Here is a 24,574-nt window from a genome sequence, read left to right as displayed (position 1 = left end):
CTCTGTAGGCAACGTTGACAGACATGCGCTCTATTAAACACGCCCACTGCTGACGAAGTCGTGGCGTAGTGCGCCGCGTGACGTCACATTCTTAGACGGAAAAGATGGCGTCGGTAGCAGACATGTACGATGTGACCTGGGAAGGTAAGCCAAAAATGAGAGATATTTTCCTTCTAAGTCTTTGAGACCGAGTCGTTCGAGGTTTACCGTATTATATGGTTTATGGATGGTGTCACTTTGCAAATATTCCTGAATTACGTGCTGTCCTCCGTATATTTTGCGTTGGGAAGGAGTCAACCAGTTAGCTTGTGCTAATTTGCAACGTAAAACGACATATTGAGTTTATGCTGAACATCAGAAACGCGGCGTTAGTTCGGCGTTAACGAAGTAACATTTCGGTCTGGAGCAGCGCGCTATGGTTTGTGATTCTGACAGATAACGGTATAACGGATACCGGTAGCATGTTAGCCCACCACGGCTACACGGCTTCAGTCCGGCATGCAGTTTCTGTCGACACAAAGCACACGCGAAAGATCTTTGGTAATTACATGTAGTTGTAGTGTCACTCCGCTGTCATCGTGTGGATGTGTGTGCTAACGTGGCGTGCACATGCACCGCTTGGTTTTCAGTGCCCGAGTCGCTCCGTGTCTGTTAGCTGAAATGATGGTAAATGAATGAAACGTTCCTGCCTCGCTGTGCCGAAACAGCGTTTGTTTGTTTCCCCTTTCTTACGCCCATTTGTGTGTCGCCACTGAACGCGGTTCGGTATAGATCGAAAGTGTTAATCATTCACGCTTGAACCTTTTTTCACAGAAAAACACAAAGTGTTAATGATTCTTTCTTCCGTGCCCTTAGACATGAGAGACAAGCTGCGGAAATGGAGAGAGGACAACTGCAGAAACAGTGAACAAATTGTGGATGTTGGTGAAGAACTCATCAGTGAACACGCGTCAAAACTGGGAGATGACAGTAAGTGGTTCAGCTTTAGCCAACTGCCAAATTCACATCCATTTATGTTTCAACTGAAAATAAATGCACATTCATGTCATCATCGTTACGATGTACTGAATTTCACTATCTATCTATCTATCTATCTATCTATCTATCTATCCCATTAAGAGAATAATAAATAGACAAATAGATGTCTATTGGCATTATGACCTCAGGCTAGTTGCAATACGGTCGATCACTTGTATGAACACAATCAGCCGTTTTTGGGGGAAATGTTTGGGAATAAGTTCATAACCTCCGTGGTGTAACGTAAGATATTTGACTTATTTTTATTTAGGTTTTGTCAAGCCATATTAAAAAAAACAGCCGAGATATGTTGAACTTCGGTTAAAGTGTAATTTACCCCCCTGTCCCAAGTTTAACAAGTTTTAAATGCGGAACGTCTGCTCTGTGGTGTTGAAAACCACTGAATGGCCCACTGGTGCAGAGATCCTGTGAGTTAGGAATCTGCTGGCCGGCTTTCTTTTTCTCTCAATCTTTATTGTTTATGAATGTGTGACCTAAAAGACAATCCAACATAATGAAGTTAATTAACAGTGGAAATAAATAAAGGATATAAAACATGCAATGCTCTTGTTGGTTGATCACACAAATTTAGGGTGACTGAATAGTTTTTTTTTGTCTTTTATATTAGAAAGACTTGTTTTAATACTGTTAAAGTGATATTGAAATGAATATAGATTTTTCCCTTTTAGAAGGAGCATGCTTTACCTGTCATAGACGGGCTGAGGGTCATAATTTCCTATCTGACAGCACCGTCTTGCAGCATTTCTCCATAAAATTCTCTCCTTCCTGCTCTTAATGATTTGTGCTCTCCCCAAAGAGGTGTGTAAACCCTTAGCTTGCTATGCTTTTATAGAAACCAGCTCTCAAATTGGCTGTGAAATCATCAGTTTAAGGACTAGAGTCATTAAAGTCAAGAAAAACGGTTGGGTTTTGTTTGTTTTGGCGTAATTGTTTTTGAGTGGCGCAGGACTCTATTCGTCTTTCCAATGAAGCAGTCATTTTCATTAGGCTGAGCATTCCCAGTTTTCTTGTCGGAACTGCCTGTCAGAATGTTAATTCCATTAGTGGACCTGTGTAGCCAGGGCACAAGTCAGTATGTTATGTTAAAATTGAATGAGTAAAAACAACTTCCCACTGACCACCAAATTAAGCACAGTCTGCCAACGAAAAGACCTTACATGTGTGTGGTTTTTAACTATTGGCCATTATTTAATCAAAAAGAGTATATATGATTCCTTGGATTAGAAGCCTTCCAAAAACAATTAACTGTAATATAGGCGCGCAGCAGTAACCCCTAAAGTGTATGTGGTCAGAGTGTCAGAAAATTTACATTCATCATATCAAACTTATCACTCATGTTTCAGTTTCCCTCACTGGTTCATTAAAAGTTATATTGTGTAAATATATATGTAATATTTATTGTGGAAACAGACTGCCGTTAGCCTAAGCATATTCAGCTGTTAAAACTTGCTCTGGCATGTGAACGACGGCACTGTCACACGAGAACACGTTTGGCTCGAGCAGAAATGTCCATTGAGCAATTTTGGTTTCACAAATATTGTTTTATTTTTCACACTAAATTTGTTTTTTCTATCATTTACCAGGCCAAACAAAGGCTCTGCTCTTCAAGAATAATGAGAAAATTATACATTTGGAAAGTAAATGGGGATAGTTTACGGGAAGTTTGAGTCATTCTTGATTCGGAAGTCAGGAATAATTCAGTTTTGTTGGATATGATGAGACTGCAACAGTTATAATTACTGACTGCAGACAGTCGAAACCTAAAATCCGAAACATTTTGTTTTGTAATGTTACGGCAGACGGCGATATGCAAAGGCGCGCTAACAGAGCAATCTTTGTCTCCCTTGAACAGTATGGATTATATATGAGCAGGTGATGATCGCAGCTCTGGACTGCAGCCGTGATGACTTGGCTTTGGTAAGTTCACCACTCCTACTGTAGAGGGCTTTCAAATGCATCACTCACTCGTACACAAGCTTTTACACTTTGCGTTGTTAATCAGATGTATTTTTCTTTTGGAAAGGCCTTGTCTATACACTCGTGTATAAAGCAGATGATGGAAGAATTCCGCTATTAGTGGAAGTTGGATAATTTTTCATGCAGATTATATATTTTTTTCGCATTTGGGTTTTAAAGCTTAGGCAGAAGTCACCTTGAGATATCCATTGGTCTAAAAACATAAAGATATTTGTTGTGTTTTTCTTTCTAAAGAAAAAAAAAAAGTAGTTTTACTATGCCAGAAATCACTGTTACTGAATCCAGTCTTGGGAGTTGGTATCCCTGTGAAATGTTTGTGTCCTGCTATCAGACACGCAAAAAACACAAGGACCAAAGTTGTGTGAAATAATGGCTTCACGTATTTCACTGAAAACTCTCTCCACTAAAATAGTAAGTAGGCACAACAGAGATGGCAGCTAACACAGCAAGGGCTGTGTCAAATCAGTGTTCCGCAAAGTAAATTTTTGACCTTCACGACTTTCCCATCCAACACTTTAAAGGAGCTCTCAAGCGTGTAACAACAAGGCTTTAGCATAAAGTTGATCCGCATCCAACTGTAATTGCTCTCTCTGCTCTGCCCACATCCTTGCAGACCTGTCTACAGGAGCTGGAGAAGCAGTTTTCTGACAGCCACAGAGTGAAGCGATTATCAGGCATGAGGCTGGAGGCCTTGGAAAGGTGAGCGATGGTGGCCATCGAAAAGCCCCAGAGACGGACCAGTTCCGCGGGCTCCTCAGGGCGCCCTGGGGCGAGAAGCTGTTCGCAAATGCTAAGTGATACGCGGCCTGGGTGTGTGGAAGCACAATCTGTGTGTGGGGTAGGACGTGTTTGTGTTGGAGGGCCGAGCATTCCTCTGGACTACGGAGCAGGGCGAGGAAAGGTTCAACGCTGGGTAGTCCCGAGTTTCGGGATTCCCGGGAAGGAAGTGGTCGATGGCGCTGTTATTCTGGGGGTCCCTCAAGCTTCCCCGGTTTCTATTTTTCTGTGTTTTTCCCTCTTGCCGTGTTGCTACTCCTCATTCGTGCTATATTTTGCTCTCCCCGTGCCCTCCCCACTCTCATGCTTTCTTTCCTGTCTGGTTTTGGTGTAAAGAGAGACAGAAGTAGGTCCTTGCCCTATAAATATTGACGCATAGGCATAAGCACGGCTCCCTCGGTGATGACTTTTATTTTTAAATCCACACAATGAGGCTGGGAGGATAAACAGGGTCTATTTCAGTCTGAAGAGAGGGCAACGCAGTCTGTTTTGCTCTGCGCTCACATTCGCCACCCTGGTCACCGACGCCGGTTTATCGGTTATGTCAGAGTTTATGTGATAATTGAGAGTGATTGCTTCAGCCCTGTCAGATTAAACAAACGACACGCCGGGATCTAATTGGCAGCAGACTGAGCCTCACTTGAATGACATGGCTTCAAACAGCCAGGCCTCCCCCCCACCCCCCCCAGCGCGCGCACACGCACGCACACACTCACACGCTGTTGGTTCCTAAATAAATAAAGCGAATCAAAGTGGCTCATGAGTGCTTCCCCTGTGCCATTTGAAATCTCCCAACGTGTGGCTGAGTAATAAAGTGAATGTGAGGGAAGCGGGGGCTTCTCTCTACTAATGGGAACCAGAGTTGCTTCTGTCTGCGCGTTGGCTGTGAGCGGGGACGTTCTCCCATCGCCGATCTCCGCCTCTGGCCACTGAAGCTACAGCATCGCACGTTGCACCTCGTAGGGAAGAAGAAAAAAAACAAAACACTCTAAAATCATCTTTTGAAACCCGATTTGCCTCGACAAGTTTTCTCCCCGGATTTCTTTTACCGTATGATTCGATAGTTGCGGCTCGTGAATTTCACATTTAAACACAATCCTGTGGGTTGGGGTTACTGCCCGGGACACTGTTGCTTATCCGGTTCATGCAAACGTGTACACCGTGGGAACACGCATAGGCTAAGAGTCAGGAAGCTGCCTCGACAAGTTAAGGGCTGTATGAGGAAAAGGGCCATTTGATTGCATTTAAAGGTAAATCAAGCTGGCGGCGCACAAAAGCGGCATTCTCTGTTTGTATTGATTTCACGATTCATTATGCCCTTCACAGCGTCCCTTGAATAAGTGTTTATTTCTCATCTTGGGTCGCGACTGATTTCTGCACAGCTTCACTGTAATCCTAGGAACCTGCCGCAATGTATACAGGAGTGTGATTATGTTGTCTCGACTTGATTTCTTCGCCTTTTTTTTTTTTTTTTTAACGTGACTGGGGCCTGGGATCGGTTAAAAGTCTTTGAAGTCCATGTTCTCGTGTCTCCAAAGGTACGACGAGGCCGGCAAGGACTACGACGCAATTCTCCAGGACGACCCCACCAACACGGTAAGCCCGAGAATGGGGAAAAAGGGAAAACCCCCTCCGCTCGGCCCGGCCCTGCGGTCGCACTTCTTTGGAAGGCTTTCGAAGTCTGCCGAGACGCTTCGGTGGCGGCGGCGGTGCGAGTCCGACTCCCACTGGCCTCCCCGACCTCAACCGCAGTGCTGATCAGCCCATCAACCGCACAAATGAAAAGTGTTTCGGGGAGGGGCGCTGGGAGTTGATACACGGCTTCACTTCAGTGACGGACATGTTGGAAGTAAAGCGTAAATAAAGGCCTGGCCTTTGAAGGCGGTGATGTAAGAGATCTTTCAGATGATCCCCCGCCACCCCCAGGTGCAGAATCTGCTGCGAGCGGTGAACACAGTCGTCACCCAAAACTTTCATTCCCCGTGTAATCTCTTTTCAGTGTGGCAACACGCCTGGCGCGTGATTTCCCGATCCCAACCGCCGACTCAAAACACAATTCTGCCTCGTGTTAACTGGTTCCAGAAAGCCACATGGCCAAGAAAGAAAATAAATCTGTGGAGGTTTTTTTTTTTTTTTTTTTTAAACCCAAAAAACAAACAAACCATGAACTTAAGCCTCTTTCACACACAAATTTCAGATTCAGTGTCGTTTTTTTTTTGATAACAGATGTTTTCAAACCAGTTTGAACTACAACAAGTATTGCAATTACAGCACAAAACTTACTTTTCTATTCCACTTTACTGGTGATTCAAATCAGGATTCAGTCCTTTGGCATTGCATCCTTGGCACTTGTTGTTGGATTTAGCTTTACAAATTCTGAGCATTTTGGTCCGTGCTACAAATACATCAAAGTTCAGTGCCCCGCCCTCGTCGCCGCCCCTCCTGCCTTTTGCCAAATGCGTTTTCTGCCTCTGAAAAAATTAATCCACCAGCCACGTAAACATGATGCAGTCAGTTAAGGTAATTAGCACTATTTGTATTTCATGCCCAACGCATTCATTATTTGAAGGCAGAAAGTGGAACAGAACCTCTCCAATATAATCACTTAACTCAGGAGCTGATGATTCTAGTATTGATATTAAATAAACACCATTTCATGTATATAATTCGCAGCTCTGAATTTGTTCAGACTGTCTAAGTGCTTACAGCTGTGTTCCTCAGTGTTAATGGCCCAACTTTTTTTTTTTGCAACTATAATCATACAAAATATACAGTTGTGCTCGTTTCCAAACACTGCATGTTTTTCGTTGTTTTTTTTTCCCTGACTATACGCTGCATGCATTCCACCAGCGTTTTCGACACATGGATGAGCGCCGCCGCAGCAGCATGGGCAGGGAAATATCCTGCAGATGTTTGGCAGAACGTACGTAGGCAGCCCTGAGAGAGCAGAAGAGCACGATGAGTGCTCGAAATGTCATGTCCGTCCAAATTCTTGTCAATAAAAAGTGGTATTGTCGAGGAACACGAGTCGTTAACGGCCGTGTATCCCGAGTCCCTGGCAAGTGCGAGGAAGCTGCATTATTTTTGGCCCTTCTCAACACCAGCGTTTTGGTGAAGACTATAAACATTCAGGCAAAGAGTTTGTGTGCAACAGACTTTTTATTTTTATTTTTATTTTATTTTTTTTGTAACGGGTTTCGAGGGCTGAAATGTGCTACAAATGCTCGGCATTTCCACTTTTCCAGCCGTTCAGACAGTGGGAGTTTTGACTTGAGAGACTCCCAGGGCTCCTCCCTGACATGGCACAGATCTCCTGCGGATTACAGGGACATCCTCGGAAAAGGGAATGGTCAGTTTCCTGGGCTTTGCGTGCTGCCACCCAAGCGAGCGCGGGCTGTCAGTCAAGCCGGGGGCAGGGAATGGAACAAAAACAAGACAAAATAGGTCCTCTGTCTCGTCCGTCGCCACCTCCAGCGCTTTTTCCCACATTCGGCCCTTCCGAAAACGGCCGCGGCGAGAGCCTCTGGGAAGGTGGCTACCACCGCCACGGCGCCGTCGTCGTCCTGTCACCTGTTGTGGAGCGAAGATGGGCCCCGCCCCGCCCCGCGTGTTTGCCTGCGCGCTCTCCAGAAACAGATTGAGGACGAGCTGAGAGATGGCGGAAAATTGGCACCCGGAGGAAGACTTGCGAGCAAGTAAAGCCGAGATTGGAAACTGAGCTGTTGTAATAACAGGCTGTGGAATAGATGTGGTACCCATTAACCAAAATTGTTGAATCAACAGAAATTGCCCAAGTTTTTTTTTTTTGCCATGGTGGTGTCCAAAAAAATGTTGCAAACTCCGAGCCCTTCCAATTGTTTCTATGTTCCAATACCTACAGCAATGATTTGGCATGAAAACTGTCTGTGTGTGTCTGTGTGCGTATGTGTGTGTTGAAATGCATTTCTTTCCACATTTGTAGTTGCAAGTATGCTAAACTGCACCACTTTAATGTATAGTTGCAGGCAAGAAAGTTCAACATCATTATTTTCTCTGATATGATATATTAAGTTTCCCTTTGTAATTGCATTAATAATGAATTTCTGTGCTCTTATTTCACCCCTAATTATTCGACATAAAAAGCTAGTATTTCTTAAAGAAGCCACTGAGGCCACATAGATGACTTCTGAGGTTAACCCTCAATCATACGCAATTACAGATTCATTGTAGAGCAATATTATAATTGTGTGGGTCAATTCCTCTGAAATTTAAAGCTCCAAAGTCGGACGGTTTTTCGACCGCAGAACCGTGAGCCAATTTAAGCGAAATCACAGTCTGATCAGGTATTAATCTGCAGTCTACCTGATTGTGATGTAATCTATATGCGTGACAAGTGCCCTAGCCGTGTCTTGATTCTAACATTTCCACTAGTTTTTGTACATGCAAAGTACGCCCAAGTTGCGTCTGGCTCGTAATATTTATTGAAACCACATAAGAATGTTACGGTAGGTTGTGTCAGAGCTGGGCGTGTGTCAGTGCGAGGTGGGAGGGTTATGAATCTCGGGCCGCCTGTCAGCTGTCTCAGAAATAAATCCTGCCAGTCGGCGGATCCAAACTAGTGAAAATGTTACTTGATTTATTTTTGTTATCTAATAAAGAAAAATGTTCTTTTTTTGTTTAAAAATATGTCTACAACTCCTGCTGTGTTATTCCAGAAGACTAATTGGTTCCTTGTTGTGGAAATTTTTGGATGGCTTTGATTGCAGCAGCATGGCAACCGAAAAAAAATAATCAACTGAACTGGTTCTTTTTTTCCCCTGTCTTATTAGTTTCCATTATAGATTTGCTATGAATTGACTCTCGATTAGGTATGCATGTACAGCCACTGCTTTGTTTTCTCCAAGAGACGTGCAGATACATATATCGTGTCCTTTTTGTTTTTTGCATGTTTTTCCTCTCAGAGAGGCTAAATGTTGTGCGACGGCTTAAGCGCGAGTGTCTCTGCAACTCCAGGCTCAGGCTTCAGGCTGGAAAAGTTGATTTCGAACGATGGCAGAAAGTCCCAAAAATTACACACACCCTTAGACATAACTCACATGTGGTCTTAGATGGCTACGCTCGTGAGCGCACGAGAGAGAGAGAGAAGCCCGACTCAGTCAAGTGCCGCACACGGAATTTGCCGTGGCTGCGCGTTTTTTAACGGAGTGGCAGCCTGCTGTTAGGGATTTTCACTTGCTGCCCAGAAGGAGGCGGCGGCGGTGGGTTGGTGGAACCAAAACATTCGGAAAAGTTGGAGCGGCGGGAGTAACGGTTCCTAATGCAGATTGATGAGATTCTGATCCGCTCTAAGGTCACTTCAACACCAAAAACCGGAGCAAGCGGGCGTCTATTTTGGGTCCGATGTCGGTCGCGCCGGTGCAGAAGTGCCTCGCCGGCAGGACGGGGGCTGTTGGGGTTTTTGGGGGAGTGTGTGTGTGTGTGTGCCATTTTCCCTGCTTGTTTAGTGGATGACTCACTACTTTGTATCAGCCACTGAGCTCATTCCAGCTACCGAAGATTGACTCATAAAACCGTGTCCATTTGCTGTCGGACATGGCCACTAACCATCTCCAATTATTATGTCTCGGCGGGCTCATATTTATTTTAATTTGCCAGTTATAATGCAATTACGCTCGAGAAAATCAACTTCAATGTCTGTACTTTTTTCGTATGTGATTTTTTTTATTTTATTTTTTTATTTTTATGTAATGTCTATTGTTGTCATGAACCCAAGGAGAACATCAGAATTTTTGGTTCACTGAAAAGTTCTTAATGCACACACACAGCAGCTCGGTGCTCATACATCCACTGCGTGTCTCCTCAAACAAACGCTCGACGAACTGAGTTCATATTCTTGTGTACCCTGTGCTCCGCAGGCGGCGAGGAAGCGCAAGATCTCCATCCTGAAAGCTCAGGGGAAGAGCACTGAAGCCATCCGGGAGCTCAACGAGTACCTGGAACAGTGAGTGCTTCGATAAGACTGTCAGCCATAGGAACAAAAAACCAAGGGTGAACAAGTCGGATTTTGAAAACTTGACCAGCAGGCTGAACACAAATATTAAACTCACTGCATTTTCAGTTTTTTTTTTGTTGCTGCTTGATGTTTATGTTGAAGTGCGGTACTGTCATTGTGTCTATTCAGGTTCGTCGGCGACCAGGAAGCGTGGCACGAGTTGTCCGAGCTCTACATCAACGAACATGAGTGAGTCACTTTAATATTTACTCTGAAGCAACAATGTGATTTTTGGTCAATTTTCCCTGATTTATTTTTTACTAATTAGTCCCAGAGGGCACACCAAAGGTTGTTCAATTAAAAAAAAAGGTGGCTTCTTATTTCAATGAGAAATTCTTTGATTAGAAGTTTAAAATTTGAAAAGGAACCAAGCAGGTAGGAAGGGGGGGGGGGTCACATATAAACTGATGGGATAAAGTGCGAGAGGTGACGAAGAGGAGCGTTTTTTAATTTGATGAACCCGCGTTCCTCCGCTGTTTGCTCTGGACGCGGCGACGTGCAGGAAGGTGCGCCTCCGAAAAGTGAGCGCCGCTCGCTCCTCCAGAATGCTGCCCGAAGATGATGAGATTCCAAACTCAGCCAGGGGTCTGAATGGAGTGCTGTTCATGTCTGTCACATAAGAGTCTTTTAATAGGATTTGGGCCCTAAGCCTCCTCTCCTCTGTTTGAGAGCAGACAAACTCCACGGCCTCCTACTGACATCTCAGTCGCCAAGGAGAACTTTGTGGAAGGCCCCAGCACAAGAAAACACTTTTATTATTTACGTCGCGCTTCATCCCTCCTTGGTTGTTTTTGCTCTGATTGACATTGCGCGTTATCCCTCTACAATTGTTTCGGGATCTGCCAGCACGGTTTTAAAGTTTAGGTACAATTTTCTTCTTTTTTTTCGGACCGCGAGCCGCGTCGACGCGCTCGCCCCGAGGTTGCTCGGTTGTTGGCAGGAATGCGCGGCGCGGTGAGAAGGCTACTTATTGGATATTTCACGCCTTTGTCTGGGGAGGCTTTATTGCCGCCGTGGCCCAGAGGAAATCCAGGGGCGAGCGGATTATCTCCCGGCTTATCCCAACACTTCCAATATCGCCGCCATTCTCTCCCACAGCCCCCGCTATCTGCAGGCGTGTCAATTCCTTTTCTTTATTCTCTTTATTTTGGGATGACAAACTCCCTGTTTCCCCTCCTCCTCTTCCGGAAAGCCCGGCCTTTTATCGCCGCCCTTTTCCAGAGGGACAGAAGGCCGGGGCAGACGAGAGAGGGAGAGAGAGAGAGAGAGAGAGAGAGAGAGCTCTTGCTGTGAAATTCCCAGGAGGAGTTATCCCATGCCAGGATAGACGGGGAAGAGACATAAACTCCCCTATCTCCCCACTGGGCAACACCATGGGAGCTAAAAATAAACAAAGCAGCAGCTCTCCCCTCTTCTCTCCTCGAGGCGTCAGTGTTGACACATTATAATTGCAATTAACAGCTTTTCTTTTGCTGTGACACAGTGTTGACATCGTGTCAGCTGTGTTTAGGAGGGAGAGCCCCCTCCCCGGCTCTACTTCTGACCCAGCTTATGGCGGCGCCACTTACTGAAGGCCCCGTTCGCACGTAGATGGGTTTCTCCGAAAACACAAAAACATATTTCGTAGGTTCGGCCTTGCGTTTACCCGAAGCCGGCGTTTTCACTGAAACCGCACAGGCCGAAGCAGCGCATTTTCCAAAACGCTCCTCACGGTGGATCATTTTGAAAACGCCACCTTGCCCGGCTTTGTGTGAACGCCAAAGCCAATCTTTTTTTGGAAACACTGATGTCACAGCTCTAAACCCCTCCCCCCGCGCCTTGTAGCGAACTAGTACTGGCACGACTCCCAGTCAACCATAACATGAACCTTTTAAGGCTTTTTCTTCTAAAGCAACTGTCGATTGTCCACGCCGTCTTTTCATGAGCGATCTTTCTTTCTGTTCTCCGTGTTGCTAATGTTGTTAGTGAGCTAATGCTTCTTTAAGCATGGCCTGCTTCAGGTGTTCTTCTCCATCTTACACCTTAAGGGAGTAAATTTGCAGCGCCACACCAGGCCTGGCATCGGTACTACATCGTTTTCAGTCATTTCCAGCTTCTCCGTATAAATGTGAAAATTTTCGAAGCCGCCTTCGTGTTAACGCGTTTTTTTTTTCGAGAGCGTTTTTGAAAATTTGTGGTTTCACAAAAAACCCGTCTCCGCGTAAACGGCCAAGAAGTCGTTCCGACCATCCAGAATAAACAGCCGCATTTTCCCAAAACTTTCTCCGCGCCGTCCTAATCCGCCCCCTTTGCGCGATCCGCCGCCTCGATTGACTGACGACGGTTAAAACGCCTGCGTTTTCCTCCAGTCCGCTTTTCATCGGGGCAGCGGCCGCGACCTTTCACCCGCGCTGCTCCGCCCGCGAGAGAGGTAGTTTTCAGCAGACGGTTGCTCGGCGGCGCTGGGGCTTAGAAAACTGAGGAGGAAGAGCAGGAGAGGTAAAACTCTGGCTCAGCCTCAAGATCCTGGCTGACGTCTGAACGAGCAAAGCCGCAGCCCCTGCATGAGCACATCTGAAAGTTTTTATGGAGAGGAAGTGGTAATTGTAAGCAGCCCCAGCTCTCCCCCACCCCCCTTTACTCAGCCCCTTCCCCCTGTTTATTTCTTTTTGCCGTGTCCCCACCTTCTTCTTCTCCCCTCAGTGCTGTTAAGCTTTCAGCCAGTTACCATGGCGCGCTTTAAACAGACAAAAATCAGGCCTGTTTTGCGCTGTGGCAGGGATCGTTGGGTTCCTACGAAATCGCTCTTGCATTTTCGCTTTTTTTTTTTTTTTTCAAAGTAAGACGAATCCTCCCCGTTAATCGCAGAATAAAATGCAAGATGCCAGCTAGAAGTGCAAGTGCTCCAGAAATAAAAAAAAAAAAGAAAAAAGGCTCCAAATAATATATTTTACTTTGACTTGGATTTGCCTTGGACGTGTTGGAAGAGGCTTCTTTTTCTGCCGGTAGCCCTGCTCCCGTTTCACTTAATAAGCTAATGTTTTGTTAGGTGTGTGCACATTTTATGGCTTTTTGTGAAGTGATATACTGTATCGAAGCCTGGCTTGCTAGGGAGGGGGGAAACTGCGTATTGGTTGTAGAGTGGCAGCGGATTAGTGTTGAGGTCAACAGCTCAGCATTCTGCTGCTGAGAAGTGATCTCATCTGAGTATAGGCCCGGTGTGCCAGCTTCAACTGTAGCGCTGACCTCAGGAAGGTAGTTAACTACACATTAAAGGCTGAAAAAACACACGGGCTGACAAGATTGATCCTCGCCGTCCCCGTAGGAGCGGAGAAGCGCCACACTACATCGACTTTTACCTTTGCCAGCTGGTCCGGGCCGCGTCACTCCCAACGGCAGACGTGTAAATAAACTTCACATCATCTGGCCCGTCTTTGCGTTGCGTGAAGCTGCAAGTCGCTCGCACAAGGATGGACCCGATGCATTTGTTTGTTTCTGATTAATGCCGAATATCACGTGGCTCACGTTGTTCCATCATTTATCTCCACAGCTACGGGAAAGCAGCATTTTGCCTGGAGGAGCTGATGATGACCAATCCTCACAATCACTTGTACTGCGAGCAGTACGGAGAGGTAAATAACATTTGAATTCAACTCAAGGTCTTCGCAGTCGCTAAGTGCAGCTCACTCGTGATCAGAGAGCTCACATCAACTGTTTTGTCTTCTGTAGCCAATCATGTAGTTTGGCAAACTGACAAAAAAAAAGCACACTAGAGGATTGCTGAATTTGTTGCAAAGAAAAACAAAATGTTGATACGAGTTCGCTCAGAGTTGAAGCCCCTCAGTGAGACTCATTGGTTGTGTCTGTTAACCCCCCCCCAACTCAGGTGAAGTACACGCAAGGAGGGCTGGAGAACCTGGAGCTGGCCAGAAAGTATTTCGCCCAGGCGCTGCGGCTGAACAATCGAAACATGAGGGCCTTGTTTGGTCTGTACATGGTAAGTGCCGGTCTGCAACATTAGAAAGTGGGAAGGGAAGAAATGTATACGGAGAGAGTAAAAACACCAGAAGAACCTTTTTTTTTCTTTTTCTTTCGGGCACTGCGGTTTGTCAAGGTTGAGGCGAGCCAAGGACCATGTCAATGCAAGACTGTACTCGCACTCTGCGTGCGCGCGTGTGTGAAATCGCGCTCGGCGGCAGTAATGGAGGGAGGGGGGGGCTCTCAGGCAGGTCAGCTCGCTGCTGACTCAGGCGGTGAACTCCGCCGTCGGAAAAAGTCCGTCCCCGCGGAGCCCTTTTCTTTCAGCAATAATGGCCCTTTGGTGAGACTCTCATGTTTAGGACTCGAGTTTTTCATTGCGCGAGGGAGAAAAAAAGCGGCAAAACAAGTACAATTAGCCTGCGGCTAATTAGCACGTCAGGTGCCAGTGCGAGCGCGGCGGGCCCCCCTTTCATCTAATGGGTTCCTTTAAACAGGATGTTGTCTGCGAGTGCCAATGCATCACGTGTAAGTGAGACCTGACATAAAAACACAAACGAAGTGGCGGCGGCGGCGGCGGCGTGGAGCGAGAAGCGAGAAGCGAAAAAGAGAAGCAGATTTAACACAGAGGGCTCCAGTGTTGCTCTGGTGGGTTTTTTTTCCCTGCCGCGCCGTGCGACCGCGAGTTCAAACGCCGTCGACGGGATTGCGTTCCCCCCCTCGTTAGAAAAACAGCAAGAAAAAAAAAACAAAAAAAAAACAGCACTCCCCGAGGTTCGGAGAACAAGAGGAGCAGCAGACCCGGGGACGTTGGCTCCTGTTCACTCTCACAGCTCGCTCGCCCAGAGACACAATGCAGGCCCTGTGCGCCGACCCCCCACCCCCCGAACCCCTCCCCCGCCCCACCCTGACGGGTCATCCGCCGACACTCGGGTCTCTCCTGGATGCCTCAGGTGAGAGTTTCTTCAGTTTCAGCCGCCGAGCCGTCTGAAAAGAAACGTAAAGTTTTTTTTTTCGCTCCCGCTCTCTGCGGTCCTAAACTTCTTGACAGGTGCGGAGAGGTTCAGCGAACGGCCAGGAAATTTCTCGCACTGGCCACCGCTGGGGTTGTGGGTTTGTTACTCCTCACAGCGGGCGCGTGGGGGATTTCCCCTCTGTGCTGGAGGGGTGAGGGGGGGGAATAGCCGTCCAGCTTGACGTCACCAGACTTACTTTTATTTGATTTTTATTTCTTTCTCAAAAGTTATAAAGGGAAGGAATAAAACAAAAAGAAAAGAAAATTGCTTGCTTAAACGCCAATACCGAGCCAAACCATCAGATCTGGGGGAACGCGGCAAGGTCGTGTGTCATTTGAGTTCGAGCGCACTGGTTTCCTCGGGGCGCACTTTGAAGTGCAGGCGAGCCCCTAAGCCCGGCGGGGTTTACAGTGCGGAGACGATGGCAGGAGCCCGGGGAAAGACTCGGGATTCTGCGGTTCAGAGGGGAGCTGTCGAGGAAGGCAGAGACCATGATTCACCCAACACTCCTCTCTTTCGCTCACCGCCTTCAGATTTATTTTTTCTCCCCTTCCTCCTCCTCCTACTCCTCCTTAAAAGAACGTACACAAGGTCCTTTCATCGCGGGGAATCGATGGTGTCGGAGAAATCGGACGCCGCTAAGTGACAATTTACGTACGGGAGCACTAAAGCACTCACTTTTTCCTCCCCATAAACGATTTCTGCCGTGTCATCGGGCCAAGGGCTGTTCTTCTCTCTCGCTCTCCCTTTTTCATTCTCCCACGACGGCGAGTCGTGCAGTAGACGGGTGAGGGAGGTCGCACGTTTCGTCTCGTATGCGCTTTTATTGCCGTTTCTCCAGTTTGGGGAAAGAAAAAAAAAAAAACCACTCCTTCTTTTTTTCTCTCTGTGTTCTGTGCTTGTTTTCCCATTTCCCTTCTCTTCTTTGTTCCCCCCCCCCACCCCCCCTCCAGTCTGCAAGTCACATCGCTGCCAGCCCGAAAGTCAGCGCCAAGGTGAAGAAGGACAATATGAAGTACGCCGCTTGGGCTACCTCTCAAATAAACAGAGCCTATAAGGTGCGTGACACAGTCATTCCCTCCCCCTTCTTTCTCCCCTCGCCTCCATCCCGTTGGAAAACTGCGCCCTACTTCAAGACGTCTTTTTCCCACATCCCTCGCCAGACAATGAAAACCACCCATTATTATCTTACAACTCCTGTTAGATTTTGCGGTGCGTTTGCGCACAATGTCCAGAACATCGAGAAATCCCCCGATTTGCATAGTATGTGAGAGAATTTGGCGGTGCAGAGGGGCTGCGAGTAACTCACTGACTCTGCACAACTGCGTTTCTTTCGTCTGAGGCCTTTCGCATCCAGATTCGCTTAATGAATTCCACGCTCCAGAATTTAAATTTTTTTTTTTTTATAGATGAGCCATTCCTCAGGAGACGGGAGTTAACTGCCGAAAGTAGCAGTTTTTTTTTCGGTTTAGTGGCACCGGCATCTGGTTCGGCAGCTGTTAAATGCCCAGCTATTGTACGACGCACGTCTCCCAACCAGTCAAGATTCTAATTATGTCGCTCCTTCATTTGCAGCACCTCTTAACCGTTGCAGCGTCTTGTCGTCGAGCCTGTTCGCAATTTGCATCCCCGAAAATAAACGCCATGCGGTTCAGCGTCGACGGTGCCCGTCTGGGGGAGGGGGGGAAAGGGGAGGGGCGGGGGGGGGTAGAAGAATGGAAGCCTCTGCGCGGGAAAAAACCAGGAGGCGCTCAGGCGGTGTTGGCCAAACGGTTCGCGCCACCGTCATGGCAACCCACATGCAAAAAGCATTTTTTTATTTTTTTTTTTTAAAGACGTCTCACTCTGCCGTGCAAGACCATATGCGTTGCCTGTTGGGGCGCACGCAGTTAAACGCATAATAAGTGGTTCCTTGCTCAGCAAGTGTGGCTCGTGTTGAGGGAGACGCGCCCCGCTGAGCCTCTAAAGACTTTGTCTCACCGCACACAGGAGACCCAGTTCGCATGTTCGACGCAGGCGAGCGCGAAAGGCTGTGGAAAAAAAGCGTACATGCAGAAAAATTCCGAGCTTTTTTTTTTTCTTTTCTTTTTTTTTTTTCTACTTATTTTTCAGGAGTGGCTCGAAGTGATTTAGCCGTAAGGAGGGGCCTGTTTTAAGTTAACACTTACGATACGGGCAGAGCGATGAATTCTTCCTCCCCGATAGAGCGAAATACGCAATTAGCCAATCAGACGTCTGACTCGACGTCGAGTCCACGCCAGCTCCGCTTTGATCAGCGCGCAGCCCGATCCTACCTCGCGGCCTTCGGAGTCTTTGATCCTGGCGCCTCGCCAGATGAATGCCTTTGCTTCTGCTCACCAGTCGGACGATAGAAACGAAGCGCGCGCATCCAAAGTCGCAGGCTCTGAGTTTTTTTTCGGAGTAAGCCTCTCCAGTCAGCGGGCCCCGGCCGCGCCGGTTCACATTTCAGACTCGCTTTCGAGTGGATCGCGGACGCGGCCGCACCGCTTGCGCAGCATCACGTGCGACCCGTCAGGCACATCAAAGCCGCTCGGTCGCCGACCTTCCTGCAGCGATTCCCGCCGACGTCGTCTGAAACTTATTACGGGGGATTAGATGGTAGCATAACCAGTAGCGTGGCATATGTTTTCCCCCGCTTTAATATTTTCTTTACTGCCAGGGCGGTGCGGAGGAGGGTCTCGCCCACACACATCTGCGTCTGGCAACGTCGGCCGTAATGAATCAAACGGGGAGCCGAGAGTCCCGCGACTTTTTCCTTCTGGAAGACTTTTTTTTTGGGGGGGGGGGGGGGCGGAACAAGATTTTACAATCATTTTATTCTGGTTTTATTTCAAATACTCAGTCTCTCAATCTTTCACGTGTAGGTGTACTAACACGCATTGGCGACGACCAAGACACCTCGGCCCCTCTAAATGTGGCAGGAGGAGGATTTATGTTTTGACCCGTCGGCGAACGTGCTGTAACGAGACGCGTCAGACGGCCACACTTTCATCCTGCCGGGAACGCGGCGTGAGCTCCGGCCCAGCGCCGCGCTCCGTCTGCGACCTCTCGTAACTTTTGCACAACGGCGGGAAGCAGAAACGGGCCGCGCGTCCACTTTGATGTTTGACGTCTTTGTGGGTGCCGCGACGGACAAGAAAAAAACAAACAAGCAAGGCGAACGGCGGCCACCTTTAAAAAAAAAAAACAACAAAACAAAACAAAACACTCTTCCGTCAAATGAATTGCGCGATCGTCCTGATGGGCCCCCGTTTTTTTGCCGCGGCCGTCCAACAGCTGCAGGCTGCTCGCTGATTGATGGCCCCTTTAAAGGACTGCTTGTGTCAGTCGTCCACTTTTATTAGAGCCCAGCACCTGGTGATTGTCATACCATGGCGAGGAGGGGTGGGGGGGGTAGGTAGGCAGGTGAGTGCAACTGGGAGCAGACGTCATCTGCAGGTCACGGCCGACTGGGCCTCATTTCAGGTGGGGGTGGGGGGTCAAGCAATTACCAAGGTGGGGTCATTTGACATGTAAAGGAGCTGGCGATTTGTGACTCGTTGGTGGGTGGGCGGGACGGGACGGGTGGAGGCGGGGGAGGAGGGGGGCGGGGGGTTAGATTCTACTGATCTACTGCCCTCGCTCCTTAAACAGATTCTCTGATTACGTCCACTGTCACGATGCTGCTGCTGCTGCTGCTGCTGCTGCGTCACAGCTCTATTATGGGATGCTCTAAATAGACCCCGGAGCTGTCCGCCCCGGGGGGGTCCTGCCTGCTAGCAGAGCAGAGCAGAGCAGAGCAGGGAGCTAAGGGGCGGTCTCACCTCTGGCTGAGGAGATAATTGACGAGCAGGCCCGTGGGGGTTAAATTAGGCAGCAGGGGAATGAAACGGCCTGACGGTTGTGTGCCGCTTCGCCACGCACACTCACGCACCCAGAAATCTAGCGGTGGGGGCGGGGGGCGGGGGGCGGATGAGTCACACTTTTTGGAAAGTACACCGTAGCCAACGCCACCTCAGACCGCCGTCACTCGGGCGAAGTTTGGCAAAAAGGAAACGTCTGGAAAGTGGGGCGTGGGGCTGCGCTTATCTTAAAGAAATGGAAAAAAAAAAAAAAAAAAAAAAAAAAACAACCTGGAGCGAGTCCAGAGGTTGAGTAGACGGCGCTCCACAGTAAAAGCACGTAAAAGCCAGCGCGCGGCCATAAATATCGCCAATGCGAGTATAATTAGCCTGACCCCGCTCTCCTCCGCCCGGGGTGGAGGAAGTGTTCTTCCGCCGTGGTATTTTCTGAAGGGAGTCCATCTGAAGGCTTAATTAACCACGCAGATCCGCCACTGCCTGCTCGCGTGCGCGCCGCTACCCTCAATTGCGTACTTGTGGATCGGGATCGGCGGCACTTCCTGCTTAAAACCCCATTCCGCGGATGCGCCGGCGGAGCGAGCGCTCCGCGCTCGGCCGCTCCAGGCGGAGGAAGTCGGCCGCTCGTCTGTGGGCTTCCTCGTCTCGGAGCCCTCGCACCGACAATTAGGATGTCACAGAGGCAACGGTCGAGGAAAAACCGTCCAATTAGAGCAACTCCGCCCAATAACCATTCCGCCTCGCTTTCCTCCAACTTGCTCAAAAGGTTTTTTTTTTTTTTACGTAAGTGCAGTTTGGCCGCCCAGGTTTGAAAGAGACGTGATGATCTTTCACTTCCTCGGTGCTACTTTCCGTAATTCCAATCCTTTTTCTCCACCTTCTTGTCCGACACGCAGCAGGCCGGTCACGGCGCCAAGGAGAACAAGTGCTCCGTGAAGGCGGTGGAGGAGATGCTGGAGTCCATGCAGATCACCATGTCCTAGATGTCCTCCCCATCCATCCATCCATCCATCCATCCATGCCTTACCTCTTCCCTTCTGTCAACGCACAGCAAGTCGGAGCATCACGGCAGCTGAAACCGCCAAGCGAGTTTGGTTCTGACTTTCAGTTTTTTTTTTTTTTGTTTTGTTTTTTTTTTTAAACGGGCCCAGTTGGGCCCACATTTTCCTCTCCCACGTTCTGACTTCATTTAAACAATCTGTCTACATGATATTAACCTCTCCGACCGGACCAAGCCGTCTGTCTGCATCCCAGGCTGTTTGTTAAACGAGTTAACGCCTCCACATCAAGGCCATAGCACAGTGACCCCGTAGGATAACAAGCTGTACAGTAAACACTATTTATAAAGAGATTGTTGAGATTTCCACTCATCTGGAATTGTCCTTTTAGAATATCTGTCTGTAAATGAAACATCTTTATCTAATAAAACTTGTCTTTTCCTCTGTTATTTGTCAACGATGCGTCGTTCTGAACTTCCGGAGCAGGTTAAGAAACTCCCTCAACACTTTCTATGAAGGCCAGTTGGGCATATAACATAAATGCATTCCCAGGGCACTATCGCAGACTCAGTGCTTCATACATAAGATCTAAACATTCATAATCACATATAACTTCATTGGAAATTGTGGATTTTGACACGGAAAAACAATGTTTTCTGAAGTTTGTTTCTGATACACTGCAAGTAAGAAATAATGTGGTGAGGAGGAATTATTGGGGAGGTTTTTCATAATTGTCAAACGTAATTACACTTCATAACGTATGACCTATGCATTAAAATACCTTACCGATGCACTCATAATGCATTGTACTGTACGGCACCGTAGAAAGTGCTTCCAAGGGGGTCCTGCCTTTGAATGAACCCCGGACAGCAGCCGGTCTTGAGCACTACGAGCAGGACCGTCACCTCTGCCGCTCTCGTGTCGGCCGCCTCGTACCAGTAATTAACGCCCCCGCCAGCAGGAATCGGCTGGGGGGAGAGGAAGAAATAACTCCCCACAAATGTGGGAACGTCGATGACAGGCGGGGAAGAGAGACATCTCACTGCTGTGCGAGGTTGCTCCCCCCCCCCCCCCCCCCCGACTGCTGGAATCCTCCATTCTCGTCGCAAAGAAAAATACAAAGAAATGATGAATTAGGACGGTCCACGCCGCCACCGGCCCAGGTTGTCGCTCACCCGTGTCTGGTCAGCTGCTGCTTCCATCGCTTCTGTTTATTAAGCCGTGGCAGTCGTCCTATAACTTCTCCCTTCTGCTGATGGAAAACGAGAGTGTTGAGTTTATGATCCTTTTTTTTGGACGCCTCTTACTTTGACAGAGGTCATCCACTCAAAGCCTCAAGCTCCCAAAGTCATTTTCTCAAGTTTTTTTTATTTTTTTATTATCATTATCATTTTTTTGTGTGTGTGTGCGCCGTCTGGCCGTGGTCAGTGGGTGGATACGTCTGTATTTGATTTGCCTTAGAATGCGGCGGAACCAATGAAAGCCAGGGGATGCTCAGACATGAACTGTCTAGGCTTTTTTTTCTTTTTCTTTTCTTTTTTTTTTTTTAAGAGGCTGAGGTTGAAATGCTGCAGGGTGAGACTGACAAACCCAGAGGATTTGGGATGGGGGGGGGGGGGGGGAAATCCCTAGATATTACATTTGCATTACATTTGGGTTCTCAATTTATCAGTTTGATGGGTCATTATTAGGAGGCGCTGATGTTTGGCGCTCCCCCCACACTGAGGCAACACTGCCATCTGTAGTCTGGAGAAGGAACTCGTGACCTGTGTGAGTGCGCCGAGACGGACTGGATTGTCGCTGTCTGAGCAGGGACTGAACCTCGGCGTTGTTCCTCCACTCTGCGGCCACCTCTGGTTCTGCCGAGAGAGAAAAATAATCAGCGCCGCACCATCCGCAGGGCACGGATAGTAGCAAAAATAATAACGGTTCTACTCAGCTTTCCTGCGCGGAACTGTGCAACGCAAACACGGCCATGCAGAGTCAAGACAAGAGTCAGCCCTGCTTGTGTTTCTCTGGGCTTGAACAAGCTGTCACTTCTCACCCGACTGTGTGTCTGCGCACGCGGTGCCAGCTGCCTGATGCCTTTTCCATCCCCCCCCCCCCACGCACCCGGCAGAGACTCGGAGCAATCGCTACCATTTTGGCGCTCCCGATACCTGGACGGAGCCAGACCGAAAAGACAGGAAGGCGATGAGAGAACCCTTCTTAACCCCTCTAAGCCGCCGTCTTATTTCAGTGTGTGTTGGGATTCGCTCGCAGTGCTGCCCATAATCCTGGATTCCCCGGGAGATTAGCCTACCAGAGAGCGTTCCTCTTGTTAGCCGGGCTGCTCCGGAGCGGCTCGGCTTTCCTGGATTGGGATGAGCTACGAGACGAAAGTTCACGCCGGTCGGGCGACGGGCCTCACCTTGACAGTCGTACGCGGCTGCGGTGACGGCGTTTGGCAGCGATTGAAATGCGGGGACGCGTAAGCGTGCAGACAGACGCACAACAAGTTTGGGACATCAGGCGGAATTTCAGACTGCGACCTCAACCTTCACAGGTGAACTTAATTTGACCCTCACTGGACTTCTAAGAGCACACGGGCCACTCTTTAATGTTTCAGCACTTGTTGCAAAAAGGATTCGTGAATGACGACCACTAAATGTATATTGAGACAGTCCTCTTCAAAGTGCTGTTCATAATTTAGCATCATGTGACCTGGATGACAAGGCATTGTCATGTGACCTTTATGTTTCGATAAGTTGCTGGAGATGCTACTGCTGCATGCTACCTTAAATGTCCTCTTACTGTGGCATGAACTTTTTATATGTTCCAGAAATGTCACCTCAAACCCATTTTTACATGGTAAATGGACTGCGCTTATATAGCGCTTTCCAGCACCTTCACGGTACATTGTACAATGGCCTCTCATTCACCCATTCACTCACTCACTCAAACATACGTCAATGGGTGGCTGCTGCCATGCAAGACATTGGGAGCAATTTAGGGTTCAGTGCCTGGGGTAGAGCGGGATTTGAACCACCAACCTTTCGGTCATTGGACAACCCGCTCTACCTCCTGAGCTGTTGCCCCCTCAGAAATGAAAAAAGTAGAAAAAACATTGCTATAAATTTTTTTTTTTTTTTTTTTTTTAAATCATACTAAGCCATGCTTCATATGCAAAAGTCAATTGCATAAATAAATGGTAGAGGCTTGGTAGATTCGGCTCGCTTTAAGAAACACACAGAACAACACTTGCAACACAATGGCGCGCTCTTGCGCTACACAACCCTGGCACCGAGCCAGAACGAGACGGTGCGTGATCGCAACACAAAGAGGTACAAGGCTGATCCTTGATACTTGAGCCTGGCGCTGGAGCGTGACTGTGCTTCTTCTTCCTCGGTGACGTCAGGAGCAGAATGGAGAGCCCGGCCTCGGCTCCTCGCTCGCCCGAGAGAGGGGGAGAGGGAGGCTGAAGATGGATGAGGCGCGCACTCATTGGCACAACTGGACCTGTTGATGAATTAGTGTTTTGGCTGTGAGTATGGACGGTCTGACCCCCCCCCCCCCACTGGCTGGGAAGGGAGTTTAGGGAGTCGCAGAGTGGATGAGCGGTCAGGATGGATCACCTGAGATTTAGAGCTGCGCTTAAATGAGATATAATAGGACAATGAGGACTCACTTAACAAACGTGTCACAAACAGATTCCCCTATAGCCTGTTCCATTAGCTCTTGCATAAATCCACGTTCATGAAAATCTGCTTTGTATCCCTGCACGGTCGATTTGCTTGTCTCGTTGCGCCAAATTGAATTTCTTTAAAGAAATTTATTTTGAAGAGCATGTTTTTTTTTGGACAGGAATGCCTTTGTCACTGTCTTTCCAGCAGGTCTGCGATTCAGTACAACAGCGGACTCCTGCAGCAAAGGGTTGAAACCGTTGCTCTGCACAATAAGAGAAGCACAGGACTTCTCTTGCAAAAAAAAAAAAAAGAAGAAATCCAAGCATCGCATGTACGATCGAGGAAGGCCTCCTGGCAGCGTTGCTCCACAATATCCTTCTGTTTATCTTACCCGACACAACAGCACCAGCTTGAGTGAAAACTTTCCCTCCAAGGAGGGTTTTCGATTGCTGGGGAAATCATTTCCTCTCAAGGCAAAGAGAGCATCCTAAAGAGAAGGCCTGCGCTGTGCGTGAGTTTGCGCGAGGGGGAGTTGGAAAAAGCACGGTTATCAAAGTGTGACTGCGAGTATCCAGACAATGTGCAGGCGTGCTTTTGTGTCAGCTCGAGTTTGCGCACGGTAATGAGGGTTTTCCGTGTGGGACGCTGCGGTCGTCTCAACGATACGAAGCGTTTTCTTCTGTGCGTGGAATCAGAGCTATTGGCCTCGGGCGGCGCTTTTTTTTTTTTTTTTGACCGGGAGGCTCCAGACTGTTGCGAGAGGATATTCTGTGGCATTCCTGGTTGTTGCACTGGCTCACAGGGCCTCGGGGCTCTTTGGCAACTTCCTCAGCCGCGCACATGTCCGGGCCGCATCCCAGTCCTGCTACATCTGTCACGGAGCGGAGCATGTGTCAATTTAGAAAGGGCAAGTTGTTGGCAGGGACGCGGCGTTCATGCCGTCCCAACGCAGGCTCCCCAAAACCACAAATCCTTCCCATTCAAAGTGCCTTTTACAACCAGAATGCGCAGCTTACTCCCGCACTGGGAACCGGGGCCTCTTTGCAAGAAGAAAAAAAAAATGGAGGGAAAAACCAGAGTTGGCTACTGATTGAGCTTCCTGGGTGAACGTTGACGGCGACCGCCAAAAGGAACTTTGATACCCTGAAAGGGAACACCGCCGGCTTTGGGCTCGTGCAGACAATGCTTTACGTCGTCTTATGAACGCATACGAGCTATGACATGTGCGTGTGTTCTATGGCAGGGGTTCCGAAAC

General features: G+C 48.3%; 1 protein-coding gene across 3 annotated transcripts; it reads left to right on the top strand.

Annotated features, from left to right (window-relative positions):
• Positions 1-20,103, top strand: emc2 (ER membrane protein complex subunit 2). Of its 3 annotated transcripts, none has more exons than XM_076012666.1 (11): positions 2-144; positions 856-969; positions 2,891-2,955; positions 3,629-3,714; positions 5,331-5,388; positions 9,687-9,772; positions 9,953-10,012; positions 13,353-13,434; positions 13,689-13,799; positions 15,750-15,854; positions 19,556-20,103. In XM_076012666.1, the coding sequence occupies exons 1-11, from the start codon at positions 105-107 to the stop codon at positions 19,637-19,639; spliced, it is 891 nt and encodes a 296-aa protein (XP_075868781.1). In that variant the 5' UTR covers positions 2-104; the 3' UTR covers positions 19,640-20,103. The 3 variants fall into 3 exon arrangements, with proteins under 3 accessions (XP_075868782.1, XP_075868781.1, XP_075868780.1); XM_076012665.1 differs by having other exon boundaries at positions 19,553-20,103; XM_076012667.1 differs by lacking the exon at positions 15,750-15,854 and having other exon boundaries at positions 1-144; positions 19,553-20,103.
• The last annotated feature ends 4,471 nt before the right edge of the window (positions 20,104-24,574 follow it).

This window comes from Nelusetta ayraudi, unplaced genomic scaffold, assembly GCF_046127955.1.
Source record: "Nelusetta ayraudi isolate G7.1 ecotype Tasmania unplaced genomic scaffold, CSIRO-AGI_Nayr_v1 ptg000136l, whole genome shotgun sequence".
Classification (NCBI taxonomy): Eukaryota; Metazoa; Chordata; class Actinopteri; order Tetraodontiformes; family Monacanthidae; genus Nelusetta; species Nelusetta ayraudi.
The sequence above is the reverse complement of the archived record's forward strand: the minus strand, read 5'-3'. Positions and strand labels throughout refer to the sequence as shown.

Coding starts and splice junctions, on each gene's coding strand:
- emc2 (XM_076012665.1), top strand. CDS start 105: ATGGCGTCGGTAGCAGACATGTACGATGTGACCTGGGAAG. Junction 9,773..9,952: donor CTCAACGAGTACCTGGAACA/GTGAGTGCTTCG, acceptor GTGTCTATTCAG/GTTCGTCGGCGACCAGGAAG. Junction 13,435..13,688: donor ACTGCGAGCAGTACGGAGAG/GTAAATAACATT, acceptor CCCCCAACTCAG/GTGAAGTACACGCAAGGAGG.